This window comes from Gymnoscopelus microlampas, assembly GCF_963454915.1.
Source record: "Gymnoscopelus microlampas genome assembly, chromosome: 15".
Taxonomy (NCBI): domain Eukaryota; kingdom Metazoa; phylum Chordata; class Actinopteri; order Myctophiformes; family Myctophidae; genus Gymnoscopelus; species Gymnoscopelus microlampas.
The window spans coordinates 37484584-37498154 of NC_139952.1; the positions used below are offsets into that span (position 1 = coordinate 37484584).

The 13571-nt window shown below is 43.7% G+C and overlaps 2 protein-coding genes across 2 annotated transcripts in view; one reads left to right on the forward strand and one right to left on the reverse strand.

Moving 5' to 3' along the window:
• Window positions 1-13571, forward strand: part of LOC311062080 (zinc fingers and homeoboxes protein 2-like) — a 518056-nt gene that overhangs the window by 238342 nt on the left and 266143 nt on the right. The window lies entirely within an intron of this gene.
• Window positions 462-13557, reverse strand: LOC311061776 (ATPase family AAA domain-containing protein 2-like; the record flags this gene model as incomplete). The annotated part of the gene is given in 21 exon segments (XM_084080468.1): window positions 462-524; window positions 1091-1219; window positions 1707-1786; window positions 3361-3853; window positions 4401-4529; window positions 5193-5315; window positions 5704-5863; window positions 6006-6202; window positions 6514-6649; window positions 7781-7966; window positions 8442-8628; window positions 8937-9051; window positions 9450-9674; window positions 9677-9757; window positions 10293-10383; window positions 11152-11311; window positions 11702-11790; window positions 12149-12323; window positions 12600-12715; window positions 13322-13430; window positions 13529-13557. Coding segments are annotated over 18 exon segments (2514 nt in total). The 3' UTR covers window positions 462-524; window positions 1091-1219; window positions 1707-1786; window positions 3361-3647.

A 13571-nucleotide genomic window follows, 5' to 3' on the forward strand; every position in this document is an offset into this window, starting at 1 on the left:
CCCTGCTGCATGCCTGAGTGTAGTAACCAACTAAAATCATATGTTGGAATATGAATTCAAACTGTGCACACTTTCCTTTGTTTTGTAAATGACAGTGAGCCAGCCAAGCAAGCACTAAACATAAGAGAATAACTGTCAGCCTATATCATGAGGATAATACATCCAGTGTTTGCACTTCAGGAAAACACACACATTATTTCAGTTTGATTTAGTTTTATTTATTTCATTGGTTTTACATGATTACATTAATTTACTTTTCTTTTTACTTTTTACATAGTCCATAATTAAAAAGGAGCAGGAAAAAGATACGTCTTATTTATACCTGCCCCTATCTACAATTAAAAGTTCAAATAATAGATGCTCTGTCCAATGGCTACCAACCAATACATCACCATGATTCATCAAAATAAAAATGAGGAGCAAAAAAAGAGAGAACAAAGAATGATTGAACAAGGAACTAAAAAGTTTAAATGGTAAGAATATATTGGACATCAGGAAAATGTGTCGATTTCTCTCTTCATTTCCTAGAGAGAGGAAAATCATAAATTAAGTACAAAATCACAAAGGAAGCCAGTGTAATTCATAATAGGTGCAAAATAAACACAATTTGCTACAAAAATGCTGCAAAACAAAGCAACACAGCAAACAGCAAAACAAAGTAGTTTTACTATGGCTGTCTGCAATGATGAAGGTGACAGGTTGCCTGCAACAGGTGGACTATATGGTCACGGCCAACCCCCACTGTTGGTCTGGAGAGGGTGTGTGTGTAGACAACCATTTGATGATTCTTTACAGCAATGCGTTGTCCCTAAAAACTGTATCTAAAATGTTAAATGACCATTCATTTACAGGACAACCTCTCTAATCACCAGCTAGTAACAATAACAGTATTAGGCCTAGTGTGTGTATGCTAGTAAATAAGTTAAATAACCACTTTTAGTATTGTACCTGTATGAGTTCTGTTGAAAAGGATAGAAAGACTTGCGCATCCACACCCTGTGTCGGGCAGGTGTCACTTTAGTCTGATGAAGGGCATGTAGCCCGAAACGTCACAGCACTTGTAAGGGTTTTTTCTTTAAACGGAGCCCACCTGTATGAGTCTGGCCTTGTTGTAGTTCTTACGTTGCCTGTAGATGCACTGTGCCAGCAAAGTGTACAGTTTCTCCAACTGGCACACATTCATGCCCTCTGTCTTCAACACAACTCTCTTATGTAGGTCCTGGTAAGGGAGGGAAAAAGTCAATAACAGAAGATAGCCGTAGTCGATACAGCAAGAACATCTTTGGAAAATACACAACTATTAAACAGCAACACCCCACAGACAGTTATAGTTGTTTTTCCCCCCACCCCGAGTAAGAGCAAAATGGTTGAGACCAAGAGCATTGCTTACTGGTCCCAGTACAGCACTCTCAAAATGCTAGGTGTGCATGTGACCACAAACTATGCAGCTTAGATCTGATAAATCTCTCTTCCAGACATGAAGAGTCACTAATTGCACAAGCTGTCTGTAGCTAATCTATTCCGCCAGGAGACAATTAAGAGACCATACTTTACTTTATTGGTTTAGACGGTTTAACAGTTTGGTTATCAAGTAACCATACATGGACAGGTGCACGCGCGCGCGCACGCGCACACACACACACACACACACACACACACACACACACACACACACACACACACACACACACACACACACTGCTCACCCTGAGTTTGTCATGGTCGACTACCAGTGTCATCTCATTGAGGGTGTCAAAGGTTTTGTGCGTCTCCTGTGCACGATACTCTGAGGGGGTGGCAAGGAGGTAAAGGAGTTAGATGCCTCAAATATTGTACATATTTTGGAGGAAATAGATTAGTATAGAACATATATACTATGATGTACTACAAGCCAATCTTGCCGCTATTGTTAGTATTGTGCATTTCAGAGGGAGAAACAGTTTACCACTTGAACCCTAGCATCCCTATTCTGGGCATGTCATTCGAGGTGAACATTTTAGCAAAAATAGGCAAACCTTTTTTGAAAGTAGCAGATCAAAAGCTCACTATTTTCAGCAAAGAGATTAGCCCTGTGTACTGTGTCTGCCCCTGCAAAATAAAGAGATCATAGCTTTCACGGGGGTTAAGGTCTATTTCATGGAGAGAACAAAGTGGTCCTATTATTTTCTACACTCGGCATAGTAAAGCTTTCTGCATGCACCCATGCTATGGTTGAACAATAAAATGGAAAGTTTCAGTCCCTTAATGGATTTCCACTATTTAATAAATGACACAAATGTGTACAAAAAACATGACAAGCTAAAACGGAAACAACTTTTGACACCTTTTCAAATAATATCAATTACTCTGTGTGACTTAAAGATACACACATTCAGACTGGATCCTCTACACGCTTTAGCGATACTGAGTGAAAGATGAAAGACAAAGAATTGTGAAAATATACTTTTCACATGTACAGTATACTGCATAACACAAGTCTCATGGCATATACATTTATATATAGATGTATATCCCATACCTACATGTACGTACAGTACAATGTACATGCATACATATATGTATGATATATACCTACACATACACGTACACTCATACGTATATATAAGTATGAGTGTACGTATATGTGTAGGTATGTAATATTTGTAAAAAATATTGGTTTATCATAGATAAGTATTTATTATAGATACGGATAGACGAGCGTGGAAGCTTGTTATTGCTATTCATTATTGATGGAGAAGGGGCGGAAGCAATAAATTATGCTTCTTCTCACTCCTTTTCGAATATGCATCTTTTAAATTGACTGTTATTTTGCATTTTATTAATTTCATTTGTCATATTTGTTTTAAAATTGCTTTATTCTAAATAAACATTTCAAATCAAATCCTATCAGAGCTGTGAGAGGTAGAGAGTTCTTGTAATCATGTTCCCAACCTCCCATGTGGTGGGTATTTAGCAAAAGCCTGTATACTTGGCTCAGAACCAAAACTTTTGCAAAAAGCATTCATGGCTTGAAGTCTTGGCTTGTAGCGGCTTGTACAACAGCAGTGGCAACACAATGTTAACCCCTCTATCCATTTATACGCTGCATGGAAAGCAGAGAGAACGTAAGAGAGAGCGAGAGAGAGAGGCGGGGGCAGCTTTCCTTGTTGATCACTGTTGCTTAGGAGCTGCAGCAGCCAGCAGCAGGATACAGGCGTAGTCCTGTGTAGTTCACTGTTAAAAGCATAGCACTAATACCGCCAGGGGTATTATTAGTACCACTAGTACCAGTGGGATCAAATCCCGCTGGTACAACCCCATATGCATTCAAGCTACTGTGAGGAGCTTTGCATAAAAGCATCCCATAAATCGCATACAGACCTATTTCACTCAACAGTTCCCCATTCCACCTGAAACGGGCACGCTGAGGGGGAACACGGCGCGTAGAGTTTAATGGCTCCAGCCGGTGGTTCCCATTCACCAGCGGATGGGTCTGGGTAGTGACGTGAATGCCATTTTGAACCACAGGGACCTCACACAGCTCTGGGTCTTCCCAGGGAGCCAGGTCCAGGTGTAACCCGTTCACAGCTGGGGTGTGAGTGGATTGCTCTCCCTCGCCACCCCGGTTTACGCTACCAGATGGAGAGGTGGAGCTCTCATCCAGCGAGTCACCGTGGCAGCCATTTTCTAGAATGGGTCCTGTTGCTATGGTCGGGGTCCCCCCCCCTCTCTGCCTCTATCCCACCAATCTGTTCACTTGGAGTGGAGGAGGAAGGGTGGTTGGGTGGTTTCACCTTCCTCTTCACACTTTTCTTTATAACGCCGTTGCTCCATTTGGTCTTTCGTGGACGCTTGTGCCGTTTTTTCATACGAGCTGTAGGTGTGGGTGGAGTGGGGTGGGGGGACGGAGTGAAGGGAGGAGCTCAATAATGGATGGAACAGAGACGGACACAGGATGGACTTGACTGTGTCATGGTGGCCTGTTATGACCATCGTTGTGTACCTCCAAATGTCCTTTTCCTCACCTCACTGTATGTTCCAGTTCAACTAACTGTACTCTCGTCTGCTCTGCTCTTATGATGCCTACGCATATGAAATATTTCACACATCTCTGTGTTCATGACAGGTACACCGATCTTGCAGTTTGTAAGTCACCCTGGACAAGAGTATCTTCTAAATGTCAACATTTTAACTTACTATCTGCAGGGTTTTATTATACATGCTTGTTTCTTACTGCTAGTGAAGCATTTTATAAAAACTTTCAATAACGTTTCAATACGTTTCAATAAATGCTATACAAATAATGCTATTACTACAATTACAAGTAGTTATTACACTTGCTGATAGTAACACAATGCTCCAGATAGCAGTAGCACAATATTGTTATTTAGGATAAAAGGGTCAGTGGTAATGTAACTTACATTCAGATTGTGGCGTGTCATGATGCGTGAGGATCCATCTGGCATCTTTGTTAGTCCTCTTACCATCCAAGTCCTCTGATGTGGTGTGGTTCTGGTAGTAGGATGGAGCAGAGCTAGATGAGGTACAACCTGCCCGCAAAATTAACATGTTAAAATGAACATTTTGAACATTTTAGTTTAGGGACTTTGCTGTAAAGAATCATGCATGCTCAGTCAACCTACTGTGAATAAATCAGAGTACCTACTGTACAACCAAACCAAAGGCATGCAGATACAGTATTAAACTTGAACCCCAGTGTCCCTATTCTGGGCATGTCATAATAGGCGAACATTTGGCGAAAATTGGTAAATATTTGGCGAGAGGATTTGGTGTAGAGGGGAAAAGGAAGGGGACAACTATAGACCCCTGGGGGACCCAGGTACATGTATTACATAGGGTTTGAGTGGTTAAAACATTCCCTCTCATATAATAATGGTACCCTTATGTCTATGTTGCACTTAGTCCATGAGTGTGTTAGAACTGTCTGTCTGACACGCTCTCGACCCACTGGTTGAGAGAGGATGTTATGAGAGTGACATTTCCCTAACAAATCCCTTCATGTGTGATTTAAATTAAGTCACACAAAGGTATTCACATGCTTAACTAAGTGGTAATCGAGATAGAAACCAGTGCTGAGAAGTTGTCTCTTTTGATGCGTAAATCTTTTGACTCAGTCACCCACATCTACGTATGTTTATGCTAAGAAATGATATAGCAACTGTAGATGGGATGTAGTTATAGGAATATATGACCTCTCTTGATACGTGACTCTACAATCTCCTCACAGACTTTCTCAAAGTCCTCATCCAGCTCATGTCTGATGATGCTGTGCACTGTGTCCTTGAACGCATACGCACGGTGACGGATCAGGCGGGCTGTAGACACACAAAAAACAAACACACACACATGTAACTTTGGTGATAAGAATGCATTTAACATTGTTTGCTTTGTTTGAATGTTAGTAGTGGGATGGTGTTCAAGAAGCCTAGCTAGGTGAGAGACATTTCATTTTCTTAAAAAAAGAAAAAGTAAGAAACAATCCAAAGTCCTATCTAAACAAAAAAGCATAACATAACATCAAAAAATATAATATTTGAAGACACCTGTAGGTGTATATTGCACCTCAAGATTTACATTGCCTTGTGTCCAAACAGTACAACAGTACGGTATAGAGGGAAGGAGGCACAAGAGGAATTTGCCTGTGCTCATCAACAACCCATACTGCGGTTTGTCCACAAATATGGTGTGATGCTCGGTCCTCACCACAGGGGTCGCTCTCCGCGTTGTACTGCAGGGCGTTCTGCCAGATGAGGTCCATGTCAGCGACAAACCCGCCCACCGTGACGTAGCGGTGCTGGTCAATGTTGGACTGCAGAGTAGACAGGTCCATCGGCTTCTTGATCACCCTCGGGTAGTTTGGCACCTGGACAACGCACACACACACACACACACACACACACACACACACACACACACACACACACACACACCACTCCATTGTATCAACAGGTTTTGTGCAAGGAACTGACACACACACGTACTGTTGTAGACCCCTGCATACTCACCTCTTCTATGTCGACAGGCTCGTTGAAGGCCTTGAAGCGGTGGTCCACCATCAGTCGCTCGGTGACGTCACGCAGGAAGAGACGGAGCTCCCGGAGCACGTCCCCCTCCTGCTCCTCCAATCGCAGACACTCCTGCTCGGACAGCTGCCACTGGGCAGGGGGAGGTGCGACGGGCAGGACCTCCAACTCCTGGATCACTGAGGGGAGGAGAGGGGGAGGTGGAGAAGAGAGGAGAGGGGGAGTTAGTGGTTAGAGGTGAACATGCACAGTATTTACATAATTATAGTGTACATAACTTCAATTATTACATAATTGAAGTGTACAGTCAATCCATCCATCCATTCATCCATTCATCTGACTGCATCATCAGATATAACATATCTAATGTCCATACAGTTTTAACGGCAAATATTCAGACAGTGGGATAAAACATTACCTCATCTACAAAGTCAAATAAAAAGAAGAAGGCTTTTTGCAGGCCTACTGGCACCCTGTCTCAGGCACCTACATGCTTTCTTCTTAGAGGCCGGGGCCTTGGCAGCCTGGCTGAGGACGAGGTCCGCAAAGAATTCACTCCGCTCCTGCTGGGTGGGAACCCTGACAGAGTGCACCTCACCGTAGTCCACACGGAACAGAACCTGAAGCTGAAGGCAGAGAGAGAGAATGAGTGAGCACAGGCATGGAAGGAATGAAGGAAGGGGGTTAGACAATGGGTGAAGGAGAGACAGAGAGAGAGAGCGAGAGAGCCAGCAGGACAGAGTGTGTGTGGGTGAACGAGGTCATCAAGCCATTGTACATAGAACATACTGTAACATTTGTAATCCGTAGGTACTGAGATTGAGCTAAAGCTGGTTGACTCGTCTGCAGTATCATGTGAGGTTCATATCAAAAGATGAATAAAGAAATAGAAGAACAGACTTGTCCACCATCTTCACAATGGAGAACATCGATGATTGCATTTTTCTGGGAGTGCTGAGAGTTGTTTTTACACTAAATGATGTATAATTTAGTTAAATGATTTAATTTATGTAACCCACAATCACCTAGGCCTATGTGTTTTTCCTTTCTTTATTTCTTTGTTTCACAAATTCCTTAAAGGAATTATATTTTTTGCTTATTGTCAGCATAGTCTCTTCTGGTCCTCTGGTCTGGTCTGCCTTGCCAGAACAGAAATAGCTCATATCCCAGAAGTCATAGAACTCCATTGTTGTCCAAACACCTGCTAAAGCAAGTCCCGGAGCCGTACCGTTGCTTTGGTCAGCATAATCCATCATTGCAATGAACCTGGACATTGTAATTTTTCCTGTAACAACTTTATGAAGCGGTAGCAATTTTCTTCAACCTCTGTTCCACGTATGCTCATTGAAAACTCTTGCCATCGATAAATAAAGTTGTTCCCAGAAAAGTACAAAGTTTAGGTCTTGAAACTTTTGCAGGCTACAGTATGTTGACTATAAGAAAGGATAAACCCATGCTTCCACTGTGCACCTCTGTTCTAGCATCCATGGTAATTGATTGACTTAAAGGATAAGGCTGGAATAATTAAAATCTTAACCTTCTAGATAAGACATCTGCTCGTCCCAGGTGTGTGTGTGTGTGTGTGTGTGTGTGTGTGTGTGTGTGTGTGTGTGTGTGTGTGTGTGTGTGCGTGTGTGCGTGCGTGCGTGCGTGCGTGCGTGCGTGCGTGCGTGCGTGCGTGCGTGCGTGCGTGCGTGCGTGCGTGCGTGCGTGCGTGCGTGAGTGCGTGGTTGGGAGTTTCACACTTCAGTCCTCACCTCAGCCTCCAGCTGTTTGTGTGGGATGTCGGAGGTGGCGAGGAGGAGGATGGGGCTGAAGGAGGGGATGTCTTGCAGCAGGCTGATGAAGGTGGCCCTCAGGACCGGGTCCGAGGTCTCCCACCACTGCTGGATGTGGGGCAGGTAGAGGATGCTGGGAGATGTCCTCTTGGCCTCCAGGAACACCTTGGGCAAAACAGGTAGGGACTGAAGTTTACTGGAGTAAGACAGTGTCATTATTATCTGCTATAAAAGTGTGTTTTACCTTAAGATGTTACCTTCAGTTCTTACCGTGTCCTTTTAGTACAATAATGGACTGTAGTTGAGAATGTAGTGATCATCAATATGTCTTTGACTGTCTCCAAACAAAATGGTTTGGTGTATAAATTGCATACCAATAACTGACCTTCTGATGAAATGATTTTACCTTGCTTGTATATCCAGTGGGCCAGCTTTTTCAAGAATAGCGAAATTGGAATAAAAAAAAACTGGATAAAGGGATTACATTGCCCTTTTGTGTTAGTAGTGTACTCTAGTCTGGTCTAGTTTTCTTTATCTTAAGGTAGTTTTGTCTATTTGTTTTAATGTAGCCTAATTTAGTTCTTTCATTCTCTGCAATAAGTGTAGTCTCATGTCAGTAGAATTGACTTGTTAATGTTACCTGAGCGCAGGCCTCCTCTGGGGAGGTGTAGCTGACACCGAACAGCTTGGCCACATCCAGCATGTGGACGGTGAACCTCTCCAGGGCATGGAGAACAGCGGGAGCCAGATGGGAGCTCTGTCCCGCACCGGGACGGCCCGCCAGGAGCATCCTGGGACGGTGTGACAGAGGGTGGTGCACTGCACTCCTGGAAGGATGGAGATGAAAAGGGTGAAGAGGGAAAGGAGTGAGACATGGACGGAGAGAGCAACAGATGTGGAAGAGAAGGAATGAGCAAAGGGGAAATACTTTCAATTATTATTATTTATTAAAAAAAATACTTATAATCAATACTCAATATTTGAAAAATACAGATGATTAGACCCTTTGGTAGCTTAACAAATAGAGAATAAAACGTTTTAAATTGTAATAATTATGTCAACATTCAAAACCAAAAAAGGCTGGCAGTAAATGTCTGCATTTCACTTTAAGTATGTTGGCAGTGGTCAGACTTACTTGATGCAGTTCATGTAGGAAGAACTCTTGAAGGTGGAAGGTTTAGAGATGGACTCACAGAAACACTCTTCTCCTCTGTACATCAGGTCATCATCCAGGATACCTGAGGTCAGATCTGATGGGCGATGAATATGCCTTACTTTTGAACCATACATAATTTAGCATAACACCTTAGGCTACTCTCTCTTCCTTTTCAGGCCCTGCCCAGCATGAGGAAAAGCTTCCATAGTCTTCACATCCCTTATCCTAAACCCAAAGTCCTAACAGAAAAGTATGACATAGACCGTCCCAATTACTAACAAAGGGGTTTAGGGTTCTGGTCCTAACCATAGGGTTTAGGTGCTAGCCTTAACCCTCGGGTTTGGGGTTTTACTCCTTATGCTTAAGGTCCTTACACACCAGGAGCGACGAGTATAAACGATACATCCCTTTTGACTTTGACCGAAGTAGTCAAAAAGAGCCATTCTACTAGCAGCACCTAGTTCCTTTTCTACATCAGACACTGTGACCCACCATGTTTCTTTTTCAGCCCCTGCTCGGCGTGGGGGAACTGCTTCAGCAGGGACTCCAGGATGCGGTGCAGGGTGGGGCCCATCAGAGGGCGCACAACAGGCGACAGGGCTTTGGCAGGCGAGGCACCAGAACGCTGAGAAGCCGGCACCATCTTCGTCATGGCCGCCAGGAAGTCGCAGCCTTTCACGGCGATGGAGGACACATCCAGGAGGAGCTTCTGCTTCTGTCGTAGATCTGCGGGTAGCGCCGGCGCAGCGCACACAGCGCCGCCTCCGTGCACACCGCCCTGATGTCAGCACCACAGTAGCCTGATTGGGAGGTAGATAGGAAGTGTGTTAAATCACTGAGAAGAATATACTTTATGCCAGTGGTTCCTAAACGTTTTAGCTCAAGACCCAAAAGAGAAATTAGACGTTTGCCCGGGACCCAAACTAGTGAAAATAGTAGATCTACAAGCTCACAACGCGGCGCTTTGCTACTTCTCCTTGTTTTTAATTGATGAAAAGTTGTGATTTCTTTGTTTAAACTTTTTTTTATAAATCTTTTGAAATAATGTTTCTTTTTTTAAATGTAGAAAACGGGAAAAAGGAGATATTTACGTGCAGAACCCAACCCACTGTTTGAGAAACACACACTTTATACTGCATTGGTGACTTGACTTTGGTGCAGAGACAAATTGACCTAACTTTACACGCAGACTTTACACTTGGTGTCTGCCAACAGAGTAAAAATTAAGTTACACATACCCATCAGTACTTATTGTACAGTGTTAGTGCCATGCTCTGCCTACTTAACTAAAGGACCCCAATATGGCCCTCCATTTGGACTGATAGAAACCCATACCAACAGTCTTCTCTGATAGTTCTTCTAAGAAGGCCTCAGAGGGACAAGGGTTCCACTGCCTGGTGTGGATCCTCAGAATCTCACTGCGGGACTGAAGAAAGTAAGAAAGACAGACAGACAGACAGACAGACAGACAGACAGACAGACAGACAGACAGACAGACAGACAGACAGACAGACATTTATGTATTTATGTCCACATAAACAGAAGTACAAGAATGCCTTGTACAAAGGACATAAACACTGGCAGTGCAGTCAGACAATAGGAAAACAGACAGTTACAACGTGCCTAGACGGCAGAACATTTTTACATAGTCAATATAGTTGACATACTTGTCAGACCCAGCAGACATAAATCATGGATAAAGGAAACAACGCCTCCTCCAAATTGAGCGGCTTCCTATAATAGCTGATACTGAGCAGTACCTTGCTAACTGCTTGGCCCTCCTTTTGGAGAGGCCAGCCAACAAGCCAACTAAGCCCCTCACAACCAACTTGTGCACGTGCCCTAGGGCAGGCTACCTAAGATAAAAACTAAAGGTTTACATCTGTAGCCTTAGCTGTGAGATGGTCTGCTCTAGCTGTTGATATTTTAGCACTTTGGTTAGAAAGGCTTCCTCTTAAGCTGTAATCAAAAGTACACACACAAAAGTACAGGATCTAAAACCCCTGGTGTGGTCTGTTCGCTCCTACTAAGCTGTGGTGCACTGGAAATGCAGCAAAGCACCCCTGGTAAGGGGTGTCAATAACCTTACCACCATGCTGGACTCCCAGCCCGTCCTAGCAGCCCCTGCAGCATCCCAAGCCAGCGATGCCTGTGCCTACTACTACTATACTACTACTAAAAATTATAATAAAACCTCTCTGTCAGGGAGGCTGAAGAGCAACTCCCGGTCGAAGCGTCCAGGGCGTCTCAGAGCCGGGTCAACTGAGTCCAGTCTGTTGGTGGCTCCAATCACCACCACACCCCCTCTGTCGTCCAAACCATCCATCAGGGCCAACAGGGTCGACACGATGGAACTATGAGGATAATGTTCTGTTAATGTTATTTAGTCCTACCGCCATCATCTCAACTTTCAGTTGACCAAACCATCCTTCAGAGGTGGGGTGAGTGGACAATATGGAAACATTACACTTGGTCCATACTGTCACAGGGACCAACATATTTATTGCTTTAGCAATCAAGTGATTTTTTTCCATGTAGAAAAGCAAATGCAATCTATATTCACCCGCTGAGCCACTAGATGGCATCAGAAAGCACTAAGACAAATGCAGAACTGACAGCCAACCATCTATTAGTTAGTAAATTACAGCTGCAACGAAGGGGAATGACTGCACGCATTCCTTGAAATAAGTAGATCAATAAATCTCGTTGATTTGTAAAACAACTGCAGTAGTCTGACCTCTGACCTGTGAATGTGGTCCTGTCGACTGGACCGGACCGGCGCCAGCCCGTCGATCTCATCAAAGAAGATGATGGAGGGACGCATATGATAGGCCTGAAGAAGATAAAATAAAAATGTAATATGGCCCAACAGGAAATTGCATAAATTAGAGCCACAAGGAATAACATACTATACATAAACATGCCACAGAAGGTATATGAATAGATAAAAATACAACAAAAAATAAGAATACAATAGGACAGAGTTCCTATTTCAGGCATTCATTTACCTACTTGTATAAGTTAGTGACGAATAAAACCGTCTTAAAAACATTGCAGTGCAACAACTAGCCTATAACAGTAGGATAAGTTAGCATATCAAACAAGCAATCGAAATCCAAGACTGAGGCCTGTAATACCCTGAAAAGAACATACAGTTGGGGGGGTAACAACAACAAATAAGCCTGGTTTACCTGCTCGAAGAGAAGGCGGAGCTGCCGTTCGGTCTCCCCCACCCATTTGCTGAGGCAGTCGGCTCCCTTACTCATGAAGAAAGCCACCTTCCGCTCACCTTGGCTGCTCTCGTGGGCCAGTGCCCTGGCAACCAGCGTCTTCCCTGTGCCAGGGGGCCCGTAGAACAGACACCCCCTGGAGAAAGAGAGAGGGAATGATGGATGGGTGAAGGGATGAGAGGGGATGACACTCCACACAATAGCTCTAACTTGTCAAACCAGTGTTATTAACAGAATAGCATGTGTCAGTAATAATCAGCATAGCATGTGTCAGGCATGAATTAATGTGTATGTCCAGCAGGCATTGTGCATTGTGCAATGTTCATGTATTATACATGACGTAGGTGTGTGTGCGTGTGTGCGTGCGTACTCATAATGCCTAAATTGTGTGTGCGGGCGAGCACACGCTCACCTGGGCGGCTGGATCTTAAAGTTGTCAAAGACCTCTGGGTAGAGCAGGGGAAAGACCACCATCTCTTTCAGAGAGGAAATGTGTCCAGACAGACCCCCCACACTGTCAAACCCCACCTGTTAGGAGGTTGGAAAAGACAGAAGTTAAGAAGAAGTTAAAGAAAGAGGCGAGAGAGTAAATCTAACATTGAGCAGGTAGCTAGAGATTCTGTGCCTTTCATGTTATGGAATGACCATTCTAACTACAAGGTCATGTTGTTGTGTGTTGGTGTGGTTACATGCATACAGTACATACTACATACATACTAAGTAATGTACACATGCCTATACTGGCATCACAGTGGATACATTCCTGTGCAGGCATATTGTACTTGTGATTCTGATTCGGGCGAAAGAGGAGAGGAACAAGAGGACAGTGAGTGAAAAAGGACCAATATTTCTATTACAAAAATCTTTTAGCTGTCACTTGCCATTGTTTTCTTGTTCGCAAAGCTCAGTGTCAGAGATATAATGATGATGATCCCGGAGATGTTACCAATGACCATACAAATATTGTTGGCATTTAGAAATAAAATACACGCACGCATGCACGCATGCACGCATGCGCGCACACGCACACAAGCACACACGCACACACGCACACACACCTTTAATTGTGTACTTAATCATTGTATTTTTAAAAATCTATTTATTTATTATTATTATTTTCTGAATCCAACTCACCGCCTGGCCAATAACCATGGAATCCATGTCGGTGAGACCTACTCCTCCCTTCCTCCGGTCTCTGTGAGTACCCACAATATCCTCTCTACTCAGGTTGAGAGGCCGACACCTGGAGGTGGGTGGAGACAAAAACAAAGATCAGTCATTTTCACCACTGCCTTAGGTATTACACCCTGGTCTTGTAGTGCACAGGTCAACATAGCTTACTGACCTGCTATGGAATTCACTTTGCTCATTGTCATCATCATCA